The sequence below is a fragment of the Leguminivora glycinivorella genome, chromosome 1 (genome assembly GCF_023078275.1).
Source record: "Leguminivora glycinivorella isolate SPB_JAAS2020 chromosome 1, LegGlyc_1.1, whole genome shotgun sequence".
In the NCBI taxonomy this organism is placed as follows: Eukaryota; Metazoa; Arthropoda; class Insecta; order Lepidoptera; family Tortricidae; genus Leguminivora; species Leguminivora glycinivorella.
The window spans coordinates 4851021-4878100 of record NC_062971.1 but is presented as its reverse complement, the minus strand read 5'-3'; the positions used below and the strand labels follow the sequence as shown (position 1 = coordinate 4878100).

The window sequence follows — 27080 nt, the reverse complement described above, 5'->3', positions numbered from 1 at the left end:
TATTTCATTTAAACAGCATGGGACGTATTACTTAATACTTCTATTACATTAAATGTATAATGCATTGTTGATTGTATCTTATTAGTCTTATTACCCATTTTTTACCAATTCTCTTCATTTTTATCAATTCTCAAGTAAGACCGTAACCGAACGATTAAGCTATCAAAAAACGTGGCATGTAGTTGCGGAAAATAGCACAGCGGTAAGCATGTTGCGTACATATGTCCAGCAACAATCGAATCGGAATAAGATCGTACGATTAATCATCTTAGCCGTCCTTGGCCATGACTCAAACAATCACATATACCGAATCAGCCCACTCCAAGACCCCCACAAACCTATATTTTGTTGACACGGTACCGCATTCTATCAAAGAGATTTGCAACTATAATACGTTGCTGATTATGATAACGTGAACTAAGATTGTTACTTTTTATTCTTTAGCCATTATCTATTTTTCATATTTTAATTATTCAACAACTTTCAATCTTACGCGCACGATTCTAGGTAGTACGTATGTATGTATGCATATCTACTGATAAATTAGTAAATAAGAAATGGCTTTTCATGCAATTTGTGAATACACAGTTAGACATTGTATGGACAGATTTTGTGAATCATTCCAAAATATCGGGATATCGTCGGGTTTTCGAAATATCGGGACCTCGAAAAAAATCAAGAAGATAAGTAAAATAATTTAATAAACCAATCATTTTTATATGTGACGCAGACGCGTAATGTTAAGGTAGAAGTCAGTTCATCAAACTAGTGTCGTTCGCGGGTTGAATCGCTTTTGTGAGATTGAAAAGACAAAAGCAGTCAATATTTCATAGTAAGTTAAGTACCTAGATTTCAAGATTTCCCAGCACAAGAGTGCGATGTTATATAGAGGTAGACCACAGAACATCTATCAGACGCCAGCGACAAATGTACGAATTTAAATTCAGCTCATAACCAACCAAAGCTTTGAAAGTACCATTCAACAATAAGGTATGAAACAATCGAGCACGTGCAGAGGTCGTCGGCCGCGGCCTTGACCGTGCATCCATTATGCACACCCGTTTACTTGCGAACGAGTGCACTACGCACCTACCAGTATCTACCTACTATACAATGTCTGCTCAGGCCGCAATTAACGTCGAGCCTCGCTAAACATTGGATGAGGCCAGCGCAGAAAACATTTCATTTCAGTCGGCCGTGCATGAATGGCTGGAGTGACGTGTTGGCAGTAATAGCTTTCTGATGTTACTTTATGGGGTGTTTTCTCCCTACTTCGTCCACCAACGGCCTTGAGACCAATGCATTTGTTATGCACAATAAATTATTACGCTTCTGTTCCAATTCCCTCCCAAGGTACGAGAGTAGTATACAAATGAGTCTTCTAATTTTTCCGAGAGTATAGTTACTACTACTTATTAATCTTATTACTTGGTTGTTCATAAATCTAATAAGCACTATGCTCCATCCTCTTTGCAATTAAACTGAGCTAAAAAACAAACAGTGTTTAAGTAATATGAGCGCAAAGGAATACTCCTCGTCATCAAGTCATGATTGAAGGTCATCATCATGTAATTTCTCTTACCGAGAGCGCTACGGAGAATAACATAATTGAACACAATGATGTATGGACCATAGCGAAACGTCGAAATCGGTCACAAGCTTCCCTTGTCAGCTATGTGGCAAAATATGTCGCTCTCGCATAGGTCTGTTTAACCATCAAAAGCGTTGTCTCTCGGACATTGCACCATAAAATGTCTGAAATAGACGCTAAGGCTAAGGCCAATATATAAATTTCAGAAAAATATTCCTTCTTAGAATGTATAGGTACATTTGATATAAAATAACCTACAATAAAGACTACGCTTTCTCGACTACTTTAGATACAGTGACTTAAATCTAAATATTGAATTATCATATGACGCAACGTTTAGTAGAATAATGTACCTACCGACAATCCGCTCATTTTCCTAAGTAAAAAAAAAACTACTGAAGCTCAATCGTTCCTTTACAAAAGGTTTTTTAAATATGATGTATTATGACAAGCAACAAAAAGGTGCATCTTAACAATTATTTATAAGAACAACAGTAGGAGATTGTATAAACTTTTTCATTTTAGACATTTCATGTTATTCGGAAGAAAAACGAAGGCAAATAAAGCAGTATTTACGATGTTATCAGCAGTAGCCCTGCGGTGAAGCGAGGCGTGCTCGGCACGGTTCACTGCAGCAGTCATTCCGTCAATCTCCGAGTGCTTTCACTCCGGGTAGCCACCCGCGGTCTCCGCGGTCACGTTTCAAGGTTGCCAGATAAGCCTGTGCTGATATTTGTGACCCCGGGTCAGAGTTATTTCACTTTACTTCCTCTATTTGCATGCAATTACGAAGGCTACCTACATTAGCTACAAACAGCTGTGTGGCTCTAAACTAGTTATAAGTGATATTACCTAAAGCGGTAGTTAATCAAATACAAAGAGTCCAAGGTCATTCCACAAACATCAAATTCAAGGCATTTTCTTTAGATATGCACAAAAAATAAATTGTATCAAATATTATATCAGTCTCTGAGTTTCGAAATCAAAGGAAGTTTAAGTGACCGGCCACACCAGAGCGTCGCGTGTCTCGGGGCGCGCAACGGGCGTCCGCGCCACGCCGCTTTAGGCAGCGTTCCCACTTATGCGTCGCGTGTCTCGGGGCGCGCAAAGGGCGTCCGCGCCACGCCACCTGAGTGTAATTCAAAAAGCGTCTCCTCAGTACATTTTGTATAGGAAGGACGTAAGGCGCGCCGCCAAGCGGCGCGGCGCGCCCCGCCGCCGCCACGCCACCTGGGGCGCGTCTTACGTCTTTTCTATACAAAATGTACTGAGGAGACGTTTTTTGAATTACACTGAAGCGGCGTGGCGCGGACGCCCGTTGCGCGCCCCGAGACACGCGACGTATAAGTGGGAACGCTGCCTTAGTGTAATTCAAAAAACGCCTCCTCAGTACATTTTGTATAGGAAAGACGTAAGACGCGCCCCAGGTGGCGTGGCGGCGGCGGGGCGCGCGCCCCGCCGCTTGACGGCGCGCCTTACGTCCTTCCTATACAAAATGTACTGAGGAGACGCTTTTTGAATTACACTCAGGTGGCGTGGCGCGGACGCCCTTTGCGCGCCCCGAGACACGCGACGCATAAGTGGGAACGCTGCCTTATGTTATTACTTATGAATCTTAATCTACTTATGAGTATAAAGGTCAATGTACCGTTAGTACAGTTTATGTAGATGGCGACATCAACTATTCCTCCCCAAACTTGGAAGCGTCTTTAAGTTATAATAACGACCGGTCCTATCAAGACATTAAAACAAAGTTCAAAAGGGCAACGTTTTAATCGGCTTAGGGCGTCGGTACGCCTTGGGTTTTCCACTTCTGCGTAATTGGATATGCAGCGACCCATTTATTTCGCAGCCGAAACCTATTCAATACGATAGGACGGCGGCTATCATTCCAATTAGCATCGTGGCTAGATTCCTCAATTTGTATCGAATCCACTGATTCAAAGGGGTCGATTTCCATTCCAAAACTGGAGAATTAAAGTTTTGTATTTCTGTATACTTACTGTATAGCACATGATTCACATGAACAGTTTATCCGTATGAAAGATATTGTTAAGTAAACAACGATTTCTGTCGACAGATTTATAGAAAGAATTGTTAAAGAAGGGTCGCAAACAAAACAAAGTATGAACAAAAACTTTCGCAGAATTATAATTTCGGAGGTAAAGTTTGTCTGGAAGAGCAAAACAGGAAATCGGGGCTATTGCCTTGCTGTGGAGTTGAAGCGAGTTTCAGTGGAATAATCCGCGCCAGTCGCCAACCAATCCATCAAAGGAAGGCGACCGGATCGGGTGTGGGTACACCCCCCCCCCCCCCCCCGTACCCACATAAATATTGCGGGTAGGTGAATACAAACCCTTTGACCGAGTTCTGTTTACTTTCGTTTTCGCTCAGCTGACGGGGACGCCACCCCCATCGTACGCCTCCACTATTATTATGATAATTAGAGAGCTATCAGCGTGATATTCACTACGCAATGTCTAATTGCAGTGACGCTGACGAGCGGCACTGTTGTTGTCCGCCGTCAGCTGCTACAATGAATATCGACGTTCTTGTTTAGATACTCGTTCTTATTATGAGCGTTTGTTATTGTTTTTGAAGTACGTGTGAGGATTTGACGACTCAAGCACGGATTCACCGACAGTAAGGAAGGCGAGGCGTTGCGGTTGGGCGATGTATGTAACTAGGGTGACCAGGAGTTGTGTGGATGGTCCCAGACTTTTGTCTTTTTTCTTTTTCTTTTTCTTTGCGGGCGTCCCCAAGAGCACTCAAGGTTGCAGCGGGTGCGGACGCGGCAGACAGGGCGCAGACGTGCATTATTAGGTGGGTGCCGGAACACCCGCGGGAGCCGCGGTGGGTGGCGGTGGGGCGCCGTACGTCATCACCTGAGGCGCGCCCTTGAAACCGTCGCATTCATTGCACCCGGATGCGGGCCGTATCTCACAACCCGCAAGATACCACCTAACCTATGTACAGAGACACCCGGCACAATCCTTACAACAATATACTCGCGCCCTAGTTCCTCTACAAGGAGAAAGTGACTTCCTCCGATGCATCTATATCAAAAAGTGAAGATAAAGACTGTATCGTTAAGTATAAGGACAAAAAAAACCTGGTCTAAATGTTGACATGTGCATAATTTTGTATTATTATGTTTCGAGAGTATGATCTGAAGGTATTGGTAAGCACTATTTGATATAAGAAGGTCTGATATTGATTTTATTTTAGGGAGTTTATGGTACTTTCATTAAGGTCTAGCAAATACATTTGGGACAACCCCTATCTGGCTTAATTTGAGAATATTCCAATGACTCATTAGTACGATTTCAACAAACAAAGGTTAATATGCTGCCAAAACATATTCTTTAAGAGTCCTCTTCATGGTTGTTCAATAGGGCACTTGCAGAATAAATGCGGTGAATTTATATAATTAAAAAAAACGCATTTTGAGCAACGTTTCGGATTGCCGTAAATTTTTGATGCAAGCAGGATAAGAGAGACAGATAAAAAAATTAGCCATAGGCCAAAGTCTACTAGACATTCATGGTGTTTGAACAGTCCCTAAACCAGATCGACATAAACACTGTATGATAGATAAATTCGACATCAAAGTCGAAGTTAGCGTAAGCGCCATGCCACATTCTCTAAATGGCCGCCATACACAGATCCGAAACTTTATTTTTTTTAAATAACAGTGGCTAGACTATGTCCAGATATTCTGCTTTGTGGATCATGTGTAGTTGAGGTTCACACCGTACAATTTTTTTTCGCAATCGTATCGTCTTGTACGCAGTTTGTGAATGTTCTAGTAGCATTTGTCCGAAATCGTAATTGGTACTCGGGAAGATTAAGTCAATACTGTCTAAACCACATGCTTCACGTCGAGTTTCTAGGACAAAATGCGCACCTTATTATGTGACTTATTAAGCCCATGTCTTGTTATAAGAAAAAAATATAATAGAAAATAAATACGGCTACTCAAAGTTGTGTTTATACTTAACGATACAGTCTTTCATCATAGGCCTCCCTTCGTGTACGCCACTTATCCCGGTCCTGGGCTAATCTCATCCAGAAGTGCCCCGTAGTTTTTCGGATGTCGTCCACCCAACGAGCCAACGGATGCCAGGCGCTTCTTACATCCGATAGCGGCCACCATTCGGTCAACATTTTAGTCCACCTGCCATCACTCTGCCTGGCAACATGCCCCGCCCAATTCCATTTGCGTTTGGAAATGACGTCACCCACGTCCCGCACCTTGGTGCGGCGTCGGATCTCGACATTCCCCACTCGATCTTGGAGTTTCATGCCGAGCATGGCGCGCTCCATCGCTCTCTGTGCTACCCGTATCTTATGCACAGCCTTTCTAGTGAGCGTCCATGTCTCGGCACCATATGTCATGGTGGGCAGGACACACTGGTTGAAGAGACGAGTCTTCAGGCATTGTGGAACATTATTTGACTTAAGGATGTCCGCTAGTTTGTTGAATGCCGCCCAGCCTAGCTGGATTCTCCTGGATATCTCCTTGTCTTGTTGTCCTTTATCAAAAGATAGAATATGTCCAAGATAAACGTATTGTTTGACCATCTCCAGATTTTCGGCTCCAACCGTTATAGTAGGATTCGAATCTCCAGTGATGTTCGACATAACCTTGGTCTTGGACATATTCATCTTGAGACCTACCTTTAAAGAAGCATGGAATAGACCTTGGAGCATGCTTTGGAGATCATCCAGGGACTCGGCAAACAAAACAATATCGTCGGCGAATCTTAAGTGCGACAAGAAGACACCATGGATGTTGATACCGGTTCTGTCCCATTCAAGCGTTTTTATGACATCTTCCAGTAATGCTGTAAAAAGCTTGGGTGAAATAGTGTCTCCTTGTCGCACGCCCCTTTTGATGGAAATCGGGTCGCTTGTCTTATGGAGACGAACTTGCATGGTTGCCGAGCCATACAGCTCCCGAAGCAGATCAACATAGCGCGCATCTACAGAACAGCGATGAAGAGCGTCAAACACGGCCCAGTGCTCGACACTGTCGAAGGCCTTCTCATAATCGACGAAGGCCATGCACAAGGGCCGATTGTATTCGTGACATTTCTCCATCAACTGTTTTACCGCGTGGAGGTGATCAACTGTTGAATATCCGCTTCGGAAGCCGGCCTGCTCGGGTGGCTGGCATTCGTCGAGGTTGCGAGTGAGACGGTTGCATAAGACTTTGGAAAACAGTTTGTAAGTGTGTGAAAGGAGACTTATAGGGCGATAGTTTGATAGTTTTGATATATCTCCTTTCTTGTGTATAAGCGTGACGATGGCCGTTTTCCAGGACTCCGGAGTTCGAGTTCCCTGTAAGACTTGGTTAAAGAGTGATGCGAGGATATTAAGAACAGGCTCGCCACCAGCGCGTAATAAATCAGCTGTTATGCCATCTTCACCAGGAGATTTGTCGGTTTTCATGTAGTATAAAGCTTTCTTAATTTCGCTTATTATTATTAGAGGTAAATTGTTTTCTTCTGTGTGTGCTATGGGTGGTGCTCTTAAATCGGAAATTATTGAGATTGGCCTTTCTGCATGCGAGGAATATAATTTTCTGTAGAAGATTTCAACTATATTAACAATTTTGTCCCGGTCTGTAACTAAATTATTATCATCATCTTTAAGTTTCACAATTTCTTTTGTTCCTGTTTTTAACTTTCTTCTAAAAACTTTTGGGCCTCTGTACTTTTCTATTGTATTTACTATAATTTTGGTATTGTGGTTTCTTAAATCCTTTCGAATTGATTTACTGATTACTCTATTTAATCTTTCTATTTCTTTTTGATCTGCTATTGTATGTTGTTTCAGTCTCTTTCTTTCTTCCAATAGCTCTAGTGTCTCAAGTGACAGCTTATTTTCCTTCTTTTTTCGTTTGCCGAGGTGTTTTTTCGCCGTATCTGTCATGGTCTTAATCAGCAATTTATGTAAGTGGTCAACATCGAGGCCGATACAGGCGAGGGCGATACAGTCTTTATCTCGCTCTAACAAATTTCGATTCGATATCAGGTCCTGTTGTCCTGTATGAAATTGTTCTTTTTTTATACACTTGTATTGTCGACTGGTCCTTCTTTTGCACATGAGTACCTACATGACGCATCAATTCCAGACCTACTTGTAGGAAACGTTTACCTATGTAAGTACAACCTCATTACCTTAGTATTTCTAGTTACGTTTAAAAAACGGATTACACAGACTTATCGCTTTGAAAAGCTGCCTGCGTTTTGAAAAAAAGTCGATATCATTATGTCTAGCAAGTTTACGAAATTAATTATAATTATGTATGTAGTTTGTACTAGAATTCAGTTATCAACCTTATCATAAACGCAATAAATTAAGTTGAATTTTAAAGCTTGGTAAACCAAATGCCTCCTTAACACAATTCTATTGGATTATCACTTTATCACTACACGAGAATCTTCAGAACATAAGCTCAATACGTGCTAACACGCGGCGTAAATGTACCACCTGACATGGCGTACAGTGCACATGAATGGAGGTGGAAGTGATTGGTCATAATAAACAAAGACTAGACCCGTGTTTCCGGAGACTGCAACCTTGACGCACGGGGCACGGGGAACACTGACCAGGAGAAATGAGAAGCTGTTATAAACCAGTTTTATTACTTTTATAATAGTTATTTGTTATACAAGAGTGCAAAGTTGTATTTTAACGCCGAGTGTGGAATTGAAAAAGGAGCAAGCGAAAGGATTCTTTAGTTGAACCACGAGCGAAGCGAGTGGTTCGAGAATAGAATCCTGAGCTTGCGAGTTTTTCAACACACGAGAAGTAAAATACATTTGCACTCGTGTGTAACACAAAACTTTTCCCCTCACTATAGCGAGGAAAGTACAACGCAAAAAACGCCTTTATCACTGCTTCCAGTAGTTCCACAGGTGGTAAAACATCTTCATCACTAGATTAACCCACTTTTATCAATTTTAAAGCAGAAAATTTGCCTCTATTCAAGGTCAAATCACTTTATCCACTAGTGGATAAAATGCGTTTTTACCCGCTGGTATTAAAGGACAAAACACGTGTTTCCGAGCTAGTGAGGGGAAAATAAATATTATGTATTTATGTACGTAAACACTTTATTGTACATAAGATAAGTTAGGACATAGAAATACAGTATAGTTATAGAGTACAAGGGCGAACTTATCCCTATTATCGGACCTTCTGAGTTCTGTTGTATGTCTCTGTCTACGTCCTTCCTATACAAAATGTACTGAGGAGACGTTTTTTGAATTGAATTACATTCAGGCGGAGACACAGATTGACTAAATTCCACGATAAGCTCGTCTTGTGTTGTGGATACAACGATGTAATTATACATAATATATACAAATACGTAAATACATAGAAAACACGCTTGACTCAGCAACCAATTTCTGTGCGCATCACAGAAATTAATGCCCTGACCGAGCAATTTTATGCAAGTAGGTAGTATGAGTTTGGAGCACATAGTAATAGTAGACACGCTAAACTACTGAAAATTAATAATCTTCTAGATTAAAACATCAGAATTTTGTGTTTTGTGAGCTGTGTTTTTGGACTACGCCAGCTAGTACTATTATATATTCTGTGCTGGTACGTACAAAAAGGGAGCCCTTATTGACAAGCACCTGTACTTAGCACAGAACATCGGTATTTTGATTTTTCGTCAATGCGTTGCCGCCGGGCGAGATAGTGGAGCGTGTCTGTTCTGTATGAAGTTCAATAATTTTTACTCTGTGATAGAGACTAGACCACGAAATAGAATCTTCGTGTGTGTTCACCTTGAAGTAAACACAAAGATGGCTGGATATAGACTGCTTTATTAAATAAGTAAACCTACCCACATAGGTATTTATAAATATGCTACATCTTCCCCTTAATGAAAGAAAGTAGTAAACTTAACAGACTAACGAGCTTATACTTACTTACTACATTAAATATGAAGGCCTTTACACAATGCAAATATAGCTAATACATTTCACGAATACACTTGATTTTCAATCTTATTAGTAAATATTCAAAGTCCACTTTCGCTGGCCAGATTCGTGAGATGCAGTATCTATAAGATTATTTAATCTTACGCATTGGCCGTATGTAGAGAATATCATCTATTTACTAAACTTATTTACTATACAATATTTTATATGTTTATCTTTCCTATCCTAAGAAGTTATTGCTTGGCACTAGTATTGTACCAAATCGAATGATGCACATACATAATAGATACACAAAATGTGTTAAGATTAAAATATTTAGAACACAATAACTTTCCATACAGTATTTATAAAAGCAAATAGCTACTTACATAATAGTAATGTTTAAAGTATTTATGGGTAGCTCTTAATAAGACATTAATAATAACTAATTTTTATTATAGCAGGAACCTAATCTGCTTTAAAAATTTCTAAGGTTTCTTTTATGCTAATACATACATAAGGTTCATTTTAGAATAACAATAAGATAGGTACACATCTTATTTTATCTCTAATTTTAGTTTTTGATAAACAGTGATTTCAGTTTACACACCTGTACATGACCTATAAAAATATCTAACCTTATCTTAACCTAATACATAACATTTGTTATTATTGTTTAAGCTTTTTCTTAGCCTCGATTGCAGCAGTTCGCGGTAAGCGCTGATTATTATTAGGCCCTGGAACAATTATTGACTGCTCGGCCTGAGAACGTGTGTCCTGCATCCGCCCCGCGGTGTCGGATGCCGCGTCAAGCGTTTCACCCATGTCGTCGTAAATGCTATCGTCATTAGAACACCCTGCATCATCACCGTCCAATACCTCATGAGATAATGTGGGAGACGCATCCTCGGGTTCTAGTTTGATCAGATGCCGCCTGTTTCTTCGATAACGCTTGCCTGAGGCATCCGTTACGAAGTAGGATCTTGGCTGCGGCGCCCGGCCCGCGACACGCGCCGCGCGCCTCCGCCCGCCGGCACCACTCCCGTCCATAGCGATGACGTCATCGCCCGGCTGCAACTCCGGCAAGGCTCGCGCCCGCTGGTCGTGCCATTGTTTACTACGCACCTGATTACGAACTATATTGTCATAGTCGACAGTGTTGTCCCTATCCGGTACTAGTTTATTCTCATGAATTGGCAATCGCGTATTTAATCGTCTGCCCATTAACAACTGTGCAGGACTAGCGATTCCATCCCTCGGCGTGGCCCGAAAATTCAATAAACCTAAATAAAAATCCGCACCTGTGTCCAATGATTTTTTTAAAATGCTTTTCACGGTCCTAATCATCCGTTCACTGCGCCCGTTAGACTGAGCGTAGTTAGGAGACGATGTGGAGTGCCTGAAGTTCCAAACCTCAGCAAACTTCTTGAACTCCCTTGACGAATATGCTGGACCGTTATCTGAGATGAGTTCTACTGGAATTCCGTGTCGAGCGAATTGATCCCTTAGTGCAAGGATAACAGAGGTCGAATTTATTGATCGTAAGGGACATACCTCGACAAAGTTTGAAAAGTAGTCCACTAAAAGCAAGTAGTTTTTACTTTTATACTCAAAAATGTCAGAACCAACTTTGACCCATGGCAGACCCGGTATGAGGTGCGGCACCATCGGCTCCCGCTGCGGCGCGGGCGCGTGCTGCGCGCAGGTGCGGCAGCGGCGCACGGCGCGCTCCACGTCGCGCGACATGCCCGGCCACCACATCACCTCCCTGGCGCGCCGCTTGCACCGGTCTATGCCGAGGTGGCCCTCGTGTACACGCGATATCATCTCTGACCTGAGACCGCTCGGAATAAACACCAGATTGTTCTTGAATATCACGCCCTCTGTATATTCAAAGCATTCCCTTGCGTCCCATAACGCTCGCACGGATTCATCAGACTCATGTTTCGAGACAGGCCATCCATTTTTCATATAATTTATTAAAACTTGACATACCTTGTCTTCGCGAGTGAATTGTCTTACTGTATCCATCCTGCAATCACTTATGCGCACCAACCGCAACAGGAAACAGGTTTGGTCGTCTACTTCTTGTGATACCTTATCGCTCATTAAGTCTGGAAGGGCCGCACGAGACAATGTATCCGCGATGAACATGTACTTTCCTGGTTTGTATACCACAGAGAAATCATACCTTTGAACCCGCAACATCATACGCTGCAACCGAGCCGGTACCGCGTCCAGTGATTTTTTAAACAGCGCTTCCAGCGGTTTGTGGTCGGTCTCAACTACCACGTCTGATTTCCCAAATACATATTGATGAAACCTCTCGAGAGCGAACACAATGGCCAGCATCTCTTTCTCAATCTGCGCATAGCGCTGCTGGGTGTCGGTGAGCGTGGCAGAAGCGAACTCCACCGGCCGCTCCTGCTGCAGGATCACCGCGCCCAGAGCCTGGCTGCTGGAGTCCACGGAGAGCACGCAGGGCTGGTCGGGCGCGAACAGCGCCAGCACCGGCGCCTCACACAGCGCCTGCTTCAGCGCGCGCACCACGCTCTCCTCGCACTCGCCCCAGCACCACTCGCTGTCTTTTTTAAGGAGATTTCTAAGCGGAGCTACTTGTTCTGAATAACACGGAATGAATTTGGCAACATAATTGATCATACCTAGAAACCTTTCCAAAGATTTCCTGTCACTGGGGCTGGGCATTTCTTTAATAGCTTTTAATTTGTGTTCGTCAATTTTAACCCCTTCAGAATTAAAAGTATGACCCAGATATGTTACCTCATTCACAGAAAATTCACATTTTTCTTTATTAAACTTTATACCTACTTGCCTTGCTCTTTCGAGCAAACTCCGCAATCGGTTGTCATGCTCCTCTTGCGTGCCTCCCCAAACGATGACGTCATCGACAAACGAATCTACACCTTCGAGGTCCTCCAGCAGCTGCCTTATTTTACTGTGAAACACTTCAGAAGCCGAATTAATTCCATACGGCAAACGTAAAAATTGGTACCTACCATATGGGGTACCAAATGTGCACAGATCAGCACTGTCATCGTCTAGCTGGATCATCCAGAACCCGGACCTAGCATCCAACTTACTGAAGTAGCACGCCCCCTTTAACTTTGTCGCAATTTCCATTACCGTGGGTAACGGGTAGTGCTGACGACGTACTACACGATTCAGGGGCCGCGGATCGAGGCACACACGGAAACTCCCATCTTTTTTAGCAGCCATAACTATGGCATTTACCCACGACGTGGGGTGCGTCACTTTACGTATGACACCTAGGCTCTCCATGCGATTCAGCTCGGTCAACAGCTGATCCCTGACACCCAGCGGTATCCGGCGCACAGGACAAATGCACGGACAAGCATCGTTCTCAATAGGTATCTTATACTGACCCGGGAGTTTACCTAAACCACTAAACAAGTCAGAATAATCATCAATGTCTAACGAATAAATACGCTTTACGAGACCCAATTCTTTTAAAGCGTATTTTCCTAGTATACTTTCATAATCATCAGTGTCATTACCTACTATGACCATTTTCAACATATATTCTTGCTGCTTGTATATAAATTTAATGATACACGAACCAATGAAGGGAATAATATTACGACAATACGATTGGGCTTTTACACAATCGGTTCGTATATCTGACAGACTAAAACCTAATTTTACAAAATTAGATTTGGATATAACATTCAAATCAGCACCAGTATCCAATTTGAATTTATGTCTTACTAGTTTACCTGAACAAAATAACGGAAAAGATTCATACCACTCAGAGTCCTCGATGCGATTAATATCCTGTATAGTGTCCATATAATATAACTCGTCATCGTTCTCCTGTATCTGGTACACTTTGTTTGACTTGCGACCGGGACACACTTTTTTAAAATGACCTCTTTGCCCGCACAAGAAACACTTTACACTTTTAGCCGCGCAACGAGCCCCGCCGTCACAATTACTTTCCGCACAAGATGCACATAATCGCTCCCTCGCGCCCGCGGCCGCTCCCGCGCCACCAGCCGCCGCGCCGCCGCCGCCGGCCGCCGAGCGCGCGCCGCCGCGGCCTCCGCGCCAGCCCCGGCGCGCCGTCCCGCGTCCGTAACCCGAGCGATTCCTCAACACATCTACCGACAAACTGTCCACGGACTCCTTTTTTACGCCTTCGATCTCCCGGTTCTCTTCGCTTGTTATTTCACCCGCCTGACATATACGTATAGCTTTTTCTAATGTCAAGCCGTCTGTGCGCAAGAGTCTATCCCGCACTACGCTATCCTTGATCCCGCACACGATGCGATCGCGTAGCAAGCCATCTTCGAGTTTATCGAACTCGCACTGTTGACTAATTATCTTCAAAGCGGTTACGTATTCATCGATTCCTTCGCCCGCCTCCTGACTTCGTGTAAAAAACTTAAACCGCAACATAATAACGTTTGGTTTTGTGCCGAAATGCTGATCAAACTTTTCAATCACCTTATCTATGTTATCGCGGTCCTCTTTTTTGTCAAACTTCAAAGTGGTGAAAACATCGTACCCCTCGGGCCCGATCAAGTTTATTAATAAACTCGCTTGTAGATCCGTAGATTCCTTGTACACGCCCGACGCCTTCAAAAACACTTGAAACTGTTTTAACCATTTACGCCATGAATCAGCACGATTCGCCGGACCGCCTTCTAACGATAATTCCGCAGGAGGACGCGCGTGCTCCATTGTTGAAAACACGTATTTACTAAAAGTTCACTGGAATTGGTGTTAAGAGTTCGCACAAAACACTAAAATATATATTTTGTTAATTATTTCCGAGCACCGCTGCCACCATGAAGTAAACACAAAGATGGCTGGATATAGACTGCTTTATTAAATAAGTAAACCTACCCACATAGGTATTTATAAATATGCTACACACCTCACTGCGACAATAATATTTGCTTTATTTGTTCGTACTTATTTCGACTGTATCATACGTCTTATCTTGTGCATATTTAAAACTTCGTCTTGAAACAGTTTTAAAGCCTCCGCCACACATAAAGCGTTTTGATAGCGTAACGAAAAAATTGCGAAGTTCGAAAATAATTATCAACTTCTCGTAAACTGTTGGGTCTACAGAGACAATTTTACTATCTTCTTTAAAAACGTGTAAAAGAAGGTTTTTCAGAATTTAGTCATTAGGCTTACAATCGCCAAAATTTGAAAAAGTATCGTTTTTTTCGCGGTTTTCTCGATTTTTTACAAAGTTGCGTTCGGCGCTCGAGGTCACAAACTTGGATTATTCATTAGGTCAACATCATAAACAATGCAAAAAATCATAACTACCGGATTTGACGCATACTACAGATGTATGAAGTTACTGGATTAAGTATGTATTTCACGAGAGAAAATTTTCGTACCATGATTTTCTATGACTTTCGATGTCATTTAAGTCAACAAAAGAGTTACTTCGTTTGGCCTTTCACATTGAAGCCCCATATCGTGGCACTGTTTAAATCTGATTAATAAAATTAAACGTGGTCGCACTAATTTCACTGATGATCAGCGTGAGCAAGATAACATCAGTGTTATGCGGCGTATGATAGAGACTGACAAAAAAGTGACCTACCAGCATATTCCGACAACTTTAGGAATCGGTATGAGTCAAATGCACAAAGATTTAATGAAACCAATATAATACATATAACATCAATCTTCAATATACTTACATAAATTACCCCCTACCAACCTTAAATTAAAAACAATAACACTAATCACATTTGAAAAGTCATCCGCAACGCAGGCTTCGTCAGGTGGCCACAAATGCAAATCAGCACCATGCTTCGTCACAACCAAACCAATGATTATATCCGCAACAGGCTTCGTCATATGTATATAATAATTTATGCTAAGTAAAAAACCGTCTCGAATCGTACCTGGTTCAAATGTCCCTATCACACCTGGCAGCATTACCGCGTTGAATAGCCACTGAGATCTGTTGGATCAGGTACGATCCGGACCGAGGGTCACACCCCTTGTCCCTTAGCCACAGTCCTCCATGGACAATTGGACATTTAGTAGTCAGGAGGCTTTGTGCCCGTTGGATGATACCTCATAATTTGACACGAGACCCAAAAACTACCTATTAAAGAAAAGTGGGCAAAGTGCTTTTCTCAGTGGTTCCATCGGATGCAGCGATGTATTGATGTGAAGGAACACTATCTTAGGCAGCGTTCCCACTTAAGCGTCGCGTGTCTCGGGGCGTGCAACGGACGTCTCCGCCACGCCGCCTGAATGTAATTCAAAAAAGTCTCCTCAGTACATTTTGTATAGGAAGGACGTAAGACGCGCCCCAGGCGGCGTGGCGGTGGCGTTGCGCGCGCCGCGCCGCCTTGGGGCGCGTCTTACAACTACAGATTTCGTAAATTTTACTTTTATAAGACCAGAAATTAAAGTTATTTGATTAAATTCGTTTAATAGTTAACATTAAGTCTAAAAAACCAAGCAAGAAAAAAAACCGCTTTTTTGCAACCCTAAGTTAGTCTATTGAATGAATAATATTTATCGAGGTGAGTAGAGGTTAGATGAAGATATAATGGTCAAGCTGACAAGGAAGATAATTAGGTGCGTGTATTGCACTAATGACCGCGTAAGGCAATATCGGGTCTGATGCGATTTGCATGTATTTGTCCTCTGGACGAGTGACGACGTGTCGTACATGGGATGACTGGGATGTATTGCTTGCATTTACATAAACTCCAATTATTTTGCGAATCCAGGATAGAACGTTATCAAGAAAATATCACTCAACTTGCTCTCATCCCTAAATGCCATAACTATAAAATTGGCCCGTAACTGTTCTGAAAAATTATGGCACCCCTAGCTATAATACTAAAAGAGTATAACTTGAACCCTTGCTTATGTATAATGAAATAGTATATGGGACTTTTAAAATTACATTATAGGTACATTTTAGTCCATGTTGAGGCAATAAAGTAAAAATCATAATATCTAAAATTCAATCAAGTATTCAAAAGGAAGTGACCGGGAAAATCTAAAATTATATTCTACGTCAATCGGAATTGGCAGACTGAAAAATGGCAAACAAGTTACCGCTAACGGAGAATTAGAAATAAACTGAATCAAATAATAAATCGCAGACGCTTGCTTGCTATCGGACGTTTTCCCCATTATCATTTTCGCTCGCAACTGTATTGAATCAGAGTATTACTTATTATTATTAATATCGGTTTTAGTGTACCTAAAAGCAAAGTTAGAAATGATGGCACGGTAGTGCACGTTTACGTGGTTTTTTATTGTAACACAAAGGATATGTGAGTCATCAAAAACAATTTCTATACTGACTGAAATTGTAATAATCTTAATTTAATTGCTGTTAAATAATTTTATTGATGAACGTGTAATATTTATAATATTATTAATAAAATGTCTATGTCTATGTCTATCAAGCTTTTAATTTACAAGTACAGTCGCCATCAGACATATCGGAGCGGTCAAGGTGCTCAGAAATATCTGAAACCGCCTCTATTTTCAAGACGATAAGGCGTGTTCAGGTATTTTTGCCGCTGAGATATGTGTGTTTGTACGAGTTAAATCTTGCAAATTTAACATCTTCTCGTATTCAGATGAAGCTCAAATTTTGCACGCGTATGTATGTATGTAACGGACGACAATGTAATATTATTATGGTGACATCAACTGATAAACGCAAATCTACTATCGTAGGTAGGTAAATAGTAGTCAAATTTATATAGTTTGTTGTATCTAGTAGGTTCAGTTCCGTAGAGAGAGAGAAAACCTTGATGTTGAGAAGAATACTCTTTCATTTTGATTACCTACATTACGCTGTTGACGAAAATAATCACATAAAAGCTGCGCTTCATATACCCACATAATATACCTATTACGAGTGTTAGGGACTGTATGGTATTATTAAAAGCTAATGGCAGCCTGCACTAGCCCTTGCCTCCGAGCTGTCCTCCCGCCTATTGAGACGGTTTCTTAACTCCGATTTCTACACGAATTCGCTCCAAGAGCCCTGCTTCAAACCGTACCTCCGTTGCACAACGAGCTTACGTCAGCGAGCGCGAAGCGGCTTACGTCATTCGAGCGTATCTCGCGCTGTCGAGCCAACATAGAACCTACGCCTATTGGATTTAGAACCGCGCTAAGAGAAGCTTAAGTATGATAGAACGTTATGTTCGTATGAGTGGATGAGGCTCCGAGTGCTCCGACGCGCCGCCGCCGCCGGCTCAACGATTCTGAGAAAACGTTCGACTCGGCTCTCTACTTTGGGACTTAAATATGAATCGTGTAATAATGCCTCGACAGCGACGATAGAGCGGAATATAAGTAACTTATAATGAAATTAATCACAATAATCTTCTTAAAATTCAAGCATATTAACACGTAAATCTATCCTGTCGTATTATGAAAGAGACTAAAGCATTAAACAAACACATGACAGCGTCATACGGACAATAACTCAATAAAGCTACGCCGGCTCTAACCCTACGCCTCAGCCTGTCCCCCTCAGTTGGGAGGGGGTATCCACTATGGGACCGGCAAGAAACTCGGCGGGCAACTTCTTTTCAAAACATTACATGATAATTAACATGCATTAAATAACAAATACAATTTAACATGCAAAAGTATTCATCAAAGAATATGAACAGACTAGGTACTCTAGAAATCAATTTCAATAAATTATATTATTGCTTAATAATATGTTCTTCTTCAGAGAAAACATATCAAATTGTCATAGAAGAAAAAGATAATATGAATCTCAATATCATTAAATATGTAATTTATACACAACATAAAATATAAAATATTTGAGCTTTCTTATCTGAACTGTGTCCTCTATACATAATACCTCGTTTTTTGTAGTTTCTGGTTCGGGCCATGCATGTTTGTCTGTCAAATAGTCCTCGACTCTGTAATAAGCCTTTAACATCAATGATTTTTTTAAGTAGTTCATAAGAGCTGGGAGGGGTAATCTCAGTGTCAGGTAACTTATTTAAAAATGAATGCATTGCCCAACAAATGACTTCTGTACTTTACGGACACGAAACTTCTTTATGGCAAGCTTATTTTTGTTTCTAGTGTTATAATTATGGATATCAGAATTCTTAGTGAAACAGTCTAAGAAGATAGAATGCTAAACAGTCATATTAATAAAGATGATGTTGATTAGGCATCAAGTTACGGGTAACCTGTTATTATGCTAACACGCACATATGTCCTCGGGTTATTGACCCTAATCCCCACATATCTAAGCTATCAATCAGAATTAATCTGCGGCTTGCATACACATAATGTGCTACATAGACGCAAATTACAATCTGCATAGAGCCATTGGGATTGTAATCGGTCAAGTTGATAACATCAAAGGCACATTCAACACAATTCTATATATCCGTATATTGAATGCCATAGTTGATATATTATATCGACATGAATAATAGATTAGAAAGAGTTAATAATGATTCAGAGAAATTCACATAATTCATTTATTACGTACATACATGTTTCTAAGGGCATCTTTATCACTTTTTACTCTAAAACAATATCGCTGATGTCAGTGATGTCGCTCATTTTTTACGAGGGAAAGTTAAAAACTCTGGCTTCGTGGTTAAGTAAGACTTCATGGTCTAATAAGTAAATTTTTTCGTAGCCCTACTGTGTTCTAAACTCGCTAAGCCTTGAGCACTCCACTAACTCCACTTCCACTCTTTGAACCTACCAAATCTTAATATGAACCACTAACTGCACTAACCGAACGGTTTTTAGAAATGAAAGAACTCCAGGTTCATTCAAAGAGCTGTTTTCATTGATAGGTGTGATAAGACTGATAAGTCGTATGAACCCTATAATTATTTAGGGCCACTTGCACCAACGAATATGGAGGGTTAACCTACTATTTTATATGGAATTTGACAGTTGACAGCCCAGTTGCTGAGTTAAGTGGTTGGTGCAAGTGGGCCTTAGTGCAAAGAGGATCGAGTAACTGTAAAGTAAAATATTTAGCCTGCCATATATTGGTACAGGAGTCTTTTAAACCACAGTTTTGGCAATTTCGCACATATTCGGTCTTTTAAACCACAGTGTTGGCAATTTCGCCCATATTCAGACACATCAACGTTCAGAGATCCAACCAAAGGTAGCGCCGTCTAGTCGACCATGAATTATTCTTGATGGTCTATGCGCAGTTATGTCCTTGTTTAGCGTGTTTCGGTACTTACCGGGTGCGAGGAGAACGGTGGCCTGGAGTTGGGTGCTCCCGGCGGGCCAGGAGGCGGCGGATACCGCTGAGGATAGGACCCTGGCGGGCCGTAGCCGGCCGGGGGCTGCTGGGGCCCCCCCGGGGCGCCCGCGCCGTACGGAGGCCCGCCGAAGCCTCGCGGTGGCTATAAACAACAACACATTACATTACACCACGGCATCATAAGGCGCAGCCGGCCAAGCGGCGGGGCGCGCGCCCTGCCGCCGCCACGCCAGTAAAAATAATACGCAACGTTATATCATTGAAACGTATCAGGAAGGTAATCACCCCTGACCCTCGATTGGCCGAATAATTATGGTTTAAAAAAAAATCAAATGAGGGTTTTTAAAAGTTATGTCGCTCCTGCTCCTGACCTAGTTACGTGACGTCATAAATAAATTATTAATTCTACTGGTACTTTTCATAACATTGAATTGATGGTTACTAGTACCTACTCTGTTGAATAAGGCTTTTGCCGTGCAATAAATATAGTTTACACTAATGAAAAATTTAATTCGTAAGATTTTTTTTTTTTAATTTCCGAGACTATCTCTCTTAATACAATACCTTCTTTACACAATCATGCTCTTTAAATCCCTGTTCACTTTAGATACGTAAGTTTGTATTTGTAACGTCAAATGATAGTTGATAGGGTTTAACTAGTTCCTTTTTTATCATCGGCTTATTTCAAGTTTTGCTGCTGTTTCCATTTTTCTTACATATGTCTGATCTAAAGGGGCAGGCAGAACATATGAAACCGCTCAAGTTTCTGTCCCACTTTTAGCAATTATGGGGTTGAAACAAAACGAGATCGTGATATTCCAGTGACAGATTGCTAGCCCACCGACCATACCACAATTGAACCCATATCCCACAGTCGACTTCTACGACACACATACATTTATTCTAAAATGCCAAATACATATGTCCATGTAGTAAAAAGCTATGGTTTAGGATAGAGAGGTTTCCAGACTTATCCTTGTGCCTATTATAATCCATACTAATATTATAAATGGGAAAGTGTGTGTGTCTCTTTGTTTGTCCGTTCTTTCACGGCAAAGCGGAGCGACAAATTGACGTGATTTTTAAGTGGAGATAGTTGAAGGGATGGAGAGTGACATATGCTACTTTTTGTCTCTTTCTAACGCGAGCGAAGCCGCGAGAAAAAGCTAGTAGTTTATATTTAAAGTGTAGTATAACCGATACACGTTAAATTCACACAAACCACAAAACTAAATTGTACACACAATTACTCAAATCTAGGTTCCGACGGCGTCGGACGTGAGTACGAGAATGCAAACAGCGTAAACAAACATACTGTCACCTGGGACAGCGACGACTCAGAATACGACGTTGTCAAGGCAGTAAATATCTTATAAAAGCATCCAATAATTCCCCTACCCTTTCACGTCATGCTTCATCAAAAAGTAGACCGTTCTATAATAAATTTATCTGTAATTCTAAATTCCATCGAGATAACATGTCTAATAAATTGACGTCCGAAATAATTCGTTGTGCTAACAAAGTCGCCCCGCTTCAGTTTTCATTTTGTTCTATGATGGAAATTCAATTATTCGTACGAGCCCCGCTACGAGGCAAAAGAGTGACGGAGAGCCGCGTTCGCTTTGTTCGCACTAAATGTTTTAGATGGAACCCGCAACTACATTCCGGCCCGGTTCTCGGATGTAGGTAATTTTACTAGAAGATATGAGAATTGTGTCCGCAATTAGTTTCATTTTTACGAACATCGGGGGTGTTTTATGGCGGATTCAATGATTTATGGGGGCGGTGTTGGGGGTGTGCGGCGCGCGGGACGGTGCGGCGAGGGTTGCGCAGGGCGCGAAGCCGGGGGGCGGCGGCGCGCTATTGGCCGACACGGCATCGATCGCGCGACGAGCTCGACTCGGCCCGCCCGTGCTGCCAGCCAGCCTCCACCTACGTTAATAAGTAATCATCCGGCCCCGCGATACCTCTGCGAGTTTTCCGGAGCTGGAGCCATTGAGACGGGCCATGGATCTCCAGTCTGCTGGAACAAAGAACCACCGCATAGGGCGACATCCGTATTGATTTATGGAGTAATTGGCCGACGGTGCGCGGGCTGCGCACCTACGCCCTCCACGCATCCTCAATATGTCCACAAACATGCATAACTATCCATAGATGCAACATAAAACTATTGCAAATACAAAGTCTAACTGCCGATCAAAATGTCCTGGCCTCGAAACGTAAACCGTGTCTCATAAATGTCAGGGCAGTAGAGGGAGGCATTTGTCACAAAGATAGGGGGGTAAAGGATCACTTGTCCGGACCACAAGTACTTAAGTTAAGCCTAACCAGAGAAACAAGTTCCGTAATCGCTGATGTGGCTCTAAAATGAGTAATGAATCATACCTCAAATTTGCCTTCGAATTAGTACCTGAGCATTATTTTCTGTAGCTAATGTCGATTTTTTTTTTTAGGATAAGGAAATGTAGTTTAAAAATAGCACCAAGCAGTAGGTATTATCGTTTCTGGGTTGCGTTGTTTATCTGTTTTAACATGTACAAAACGCCACTTCCAACGGTCCTATTTCAGTTTGGAACAAGTAAAACCAATGCTCTAATTCCTTTTTTTGCTATCTAAGCCAAACGGTTTTTAAAGGCTCATTTGCCTTTGAGTTTTGTTTTACATTGCTACACTTCGTTTACCTTCAAAGGTTCATTCAGTGAGTGAACATAGAGGTAAGTCTTTTGAACAAGCAATGCCAAAGTGTAAAATGAGGAGTGAATGTGGTTCGGAAGCGTTTTATATCCAACGGAATGGATTCTGTTTCATGCTTCGAGGATAAAACTGGACTATTCGGACGTAGAAAAATAAGAACTTTCCTACAGGAATAAAGCTCATCTGTTTAGATGAATACAATTTTGCCTAAAATGATATCCTTGCATAAATCCAGGTAGTTTAATGAGCCTGAGTTGTGATGTGAATGATGTGATGCACTAGCATTACATATGAAAATATGTTGTGAAAAAAACTATTCGTCACGATAACATTTTTTCAGTTCAGATGGTGTTTTTTTGCGCACTAGTGCGAGAAGTGGTTCATTATATGCCAGGTCGAAACTTCGGAGAGTCATCTGTACTGAAATATGTCGTACGATACACTGGCGAAAAGGAAATTCGTAACTTGTGTCGATTGAAAACACTCCCTTCAGTCGTGTTTTAATTTATCGCCACTCATTTCGAACTTCCTTTTTTTCGCACTAGTATCGTAATGTACTATTTTAAGCGTTATTTAGAAAGAACGATGTATTTAATCTCTATTTTTGGCACTCAATCGATATGTTAAATTGCATAGGGATAATTTGAATTCGAGTACAATAAGCACTTTAAACATTACAATATTTTTCTTCCTATTTAACTTCCTCAAAACGTTGCAATGTTTTTAATGTGTTACAAATAAAATAAAAAAAATAAATAATAAATAAAACGTTTATTCAGAACGTAAAGCTTAACCCTATTACATATCTTCTGCCAAACCACTTTGTGGTTTGTTGGCAGACGAGAATGATTAAGCCTCGCCTATAGAACTAGTGGGTTCTACCCATACGAAGTAGTTTTCAAAACCTTACTATGTTTTGGGTATGCACTGCATTTTGAATATCCTGGTGGGGGAAAAGTAAATCACATATTCAGCCATATCGAACACAGTAACAAGTTTCAGGGTAACAGTAACTTGGCGAAACTTTAGCCTACTGCATTAAATTTAGGTTGATAGGTAGGCAGTGAGATTTCCTAGCATGCAAGTAATTCTTATTCGATAATTAAAGGAGAAAAAATTATCCACCAGTCATATTTAATGTTGCGACTTTATAGTTTATAAGGTCACATTGAACGATCTTTCCTATTAGTTGCATCTGTAGGGTAAATTATACGGCTATTGCTGAACCAAAGATGCACACTCCTATGTAAGACCTGTAATGGCAACTGCGATAATTCTAGGTATATTAGTGTTTGAATAACACTCACTTTTAGTTTGCTTGCTGGTTTGTTTCAACTTTTTTGGATAATAATTGTTTTATTTTTTGATACATTGTAATAGACCGCGAAGCATTCATCAAAGATGATATAGAATTGGATTTAGAGGTATTGGAAGACGAGGGCTAGGATCCTAGGAACCATTGTGCCAATTTTTTGGATTTTTTTTTGTGTTAGATTTTTTTTAATAAATAGGTACTGTAATCTTTACTTATTTTTTTATTTTACGAAGTTTAACATCTTCCTCGTGCACATATGAGTCCTATAATGTATTTGACATCCTTAAGTCATACAAATATGGTACCAACTTGGAATAGTAGCATAATGAATACCACTATATAGATTGAGACCTTATTTTCCTCCAGAGCAGAAGCTGCCAAAACCTCAAAAAACTAACATCAAAAATCACGGTGGCCCCACTTCGAAAATTCATTCTTGGGCCCTAAGGACCAATCCTACCAAAGGAAATCTTTGGTTCAGCAATAGCCGTATTCCTTGTTTTTTTGCCTTGTACAATTGCAACTATATGCGACCAATGCCGAAATAGCAAAAAAATATTTCCTGTTTCATACATTCCGGGCATTCCAGCTGATGTGATGCCGCAGATTTCTATATATATTTTCACCGTAGCATGTTAAAAGCTGTTCAGTACAGTATGACTTTTAATTTAAAGTCAATACACAGATCATGATTGGTGGTTAAAATATCCACCAACAAATAAATAAACGAATCAACATTTTGAACAATTAAGAACTTAACGTGCATATGCTGTAAAGCTACAACACGCTTACACACATAATCGCACGCTATAATTCAAGCCAAACATTTCTCAGTTTAGAATGGCATAAATATGTAGGAGTGAGATGTGTTGTGAGTTGTGATATAATTGCAGCAGCAGAGTGCAAGTGCAGGCCGTTAGGAATGTGACCGGATTCCAGGCCGGTAGAAGCGGCGCATTCACCCACTTTGCATCACTATTATGTCATTGCCAACCGACGGCCGAAACATTACACAATAATGCCAATTACAATCGCCCTTTACAACACAACGAGTGACGTTTACCTTACCGATTTTGAATTCATTAACAGGTTGTTACGACTGTACCTGTGTTTAATGGCAAGGAGTGTGAATTATTAACATAATTTCCTTATAAACTGTTAAAGACATACGTTTGTTTAAATAGAAACATAGGACAAATGACGTCGATAGTTCGGCAACACAATGCACTTGTTTCCACAGAAGAAATAATATGACGGATAAATAAATTCCGAAGTCAAGGTAAAACAATTTATTACCCTGCATGTAAAAATGTAAACACCGTTTAACGGTAATGTTAATGACCTATGACTAATACAAGAGGCAAGTTATGTGTAACATCGGCATTCGTACAAACAACGGTAGCAGCCCGTGCGCCGGCGGATACGAGCAAACATTACATAACTTTGATTGTGTTTGTAAAAAGTTGGGGATTCCCTCCACTACAAACGCACCTTACGCCGACACACCACTATGTAAATGTGTGAGTGTAACCTTGCCTTCCTTTACATAAAACGCCGTCGGGGTATCCCTTTGCGTATCTACAAAAAAACTCAAACCCATATATTGTTGAGAGTAAAAGGGAAAATGAATGAGATTGACTGTTATTACTATTATTACTCAATTTCATCGGCTCCTGCGAGGAGCGATAAAAGGTCTGCTGACCGGTTTACTTTTTATACAAGTTTTGAGTTACAACAATGGGACGTAAACGGTATTCATCGAATCATCTGTTCCGACTTCCGTTGATGTGTGCCTGAAAGTAACGGCGCGAGAGCGATAGCTAGTTTTCAACTTTTTAACACTGGCCGCTGTGTTTTGTCATAATAATTACAACGGTGCTAATTAAAAGGGACTGACTGAGTGAGCTATTCATAAAAGGAGTTTCTTTCCAAACACAAACTTCTGCAGCATCGGTTGGTCGTCAGTGAGCGGCGACGCGCGTTCGTATCGCAATCCGCGATGGCGTCACGGACTAGCGGTTGGTAAATACAAATGTCTGTGTATTTAATTATAAGACTCTATAAATAGAAAGAGCATTACGTCGTGTTATGCGGTCGGTTACGGCAAGTTATTTCGGTCTGCGCCGTCACGAGCGCCCCGTGAATGTCAAGCTCGCGGTAACTAGGTGCTGCGGCTGTTGGGCAACAGGTGGCTTGCACTCCGATCTTACACGACACATTCTTTGTTTACTATCTAATCGCCCGAATCAACTTTAGAGCACATCACGTCGAGTCTGAGGAGCCAGGCAGCTCTTCTTGAGAGCGGGTAAAGGTGACGTCTAATCTAACTGGGTATCGATTGATATTATTATATTTATATTTATTTATTTAGAGATCCAACAGCTATGACAAAGGAGATGCTTGGAAACTGAAGGACACTTTCTGAATCAACTACACGGATGGCATTAAGTGTAAAGTTGTAAACTGGAATAAAAGCTACGTTTAGTAAACTAAATTATCATTATTCAAAGTAAGGACAACATCTCAAACAATATCATCAATTTACATTAAGTAACAGTTTCCTTATTTAAAGCTTAAAAAATAGTCAAACTCATCCTTCAGACGCCACAAGTGTAAACAAACGGATTACAAGTGTTACTGACCTAATAAACCGACCCCTTTTCACCCAAGACGGTTCAATAAAGAACTCCCTATAGGTACCTACTATCTGGAGTACATAAAGAGTGGCGGTCGTGACCTTTCAATGTAGATGTACACTATGTATAGACGCGCGCCCCGTTATGTACCGACAACTCATGGATTAAAGAAATATTCACCCCTCGCTGGATACGGTATGCCACCATTCGTCTACATTGGACGTCTGGATTTCTCGGCGAAAACGTATATAAGTATAAAAATATAAACGTACGATCGACTTATTTCTACGTCATTACAGATTACGCAAAATATCCTTAACTTTCAAACATACCATTACAAGTATCTCAACGAGGTTAGTTAAAACCAGTTTCCTATTTAACCGAGGCCAGTATGAAATGATCAACACCCGTAATACCAAGGAATGACACTCTTGAGATAAGGGTCCAGTTAATAATGTCGCACAAAACCTGATACTCAAACTAAAGCACGTCATAAGAATTGTAAATTACGGACTCGAAATGACATGATAAATTGAAGTCTGACTATTCCATATTACTCTTTTGATGAAAGCAGTATGGCAATAATCGCTCAGTTAATGATTAACATTTCACTATATGACTTGAATTGTAG

General features: G+C 41.1%; 1 protein-coding gene across 1 annotated transcript in view; it reads right to left on the bottom strand.

Annotated features, from left to right (window-relative positions):
• The window catches only part of LOC125232804 (trithorax group protein osa), a 130248-nt gene that overhangs the window by 88807 nt on the left and 14361 nt on the right, over nt 1-27080 (bottom strand). The window contains 1 exon segment of the mRNA XM_048138619.1: nt 19779-19943. Coding sequence (XP_047994576.1) covers nt 19779-19943 — 165 coding nt within the window.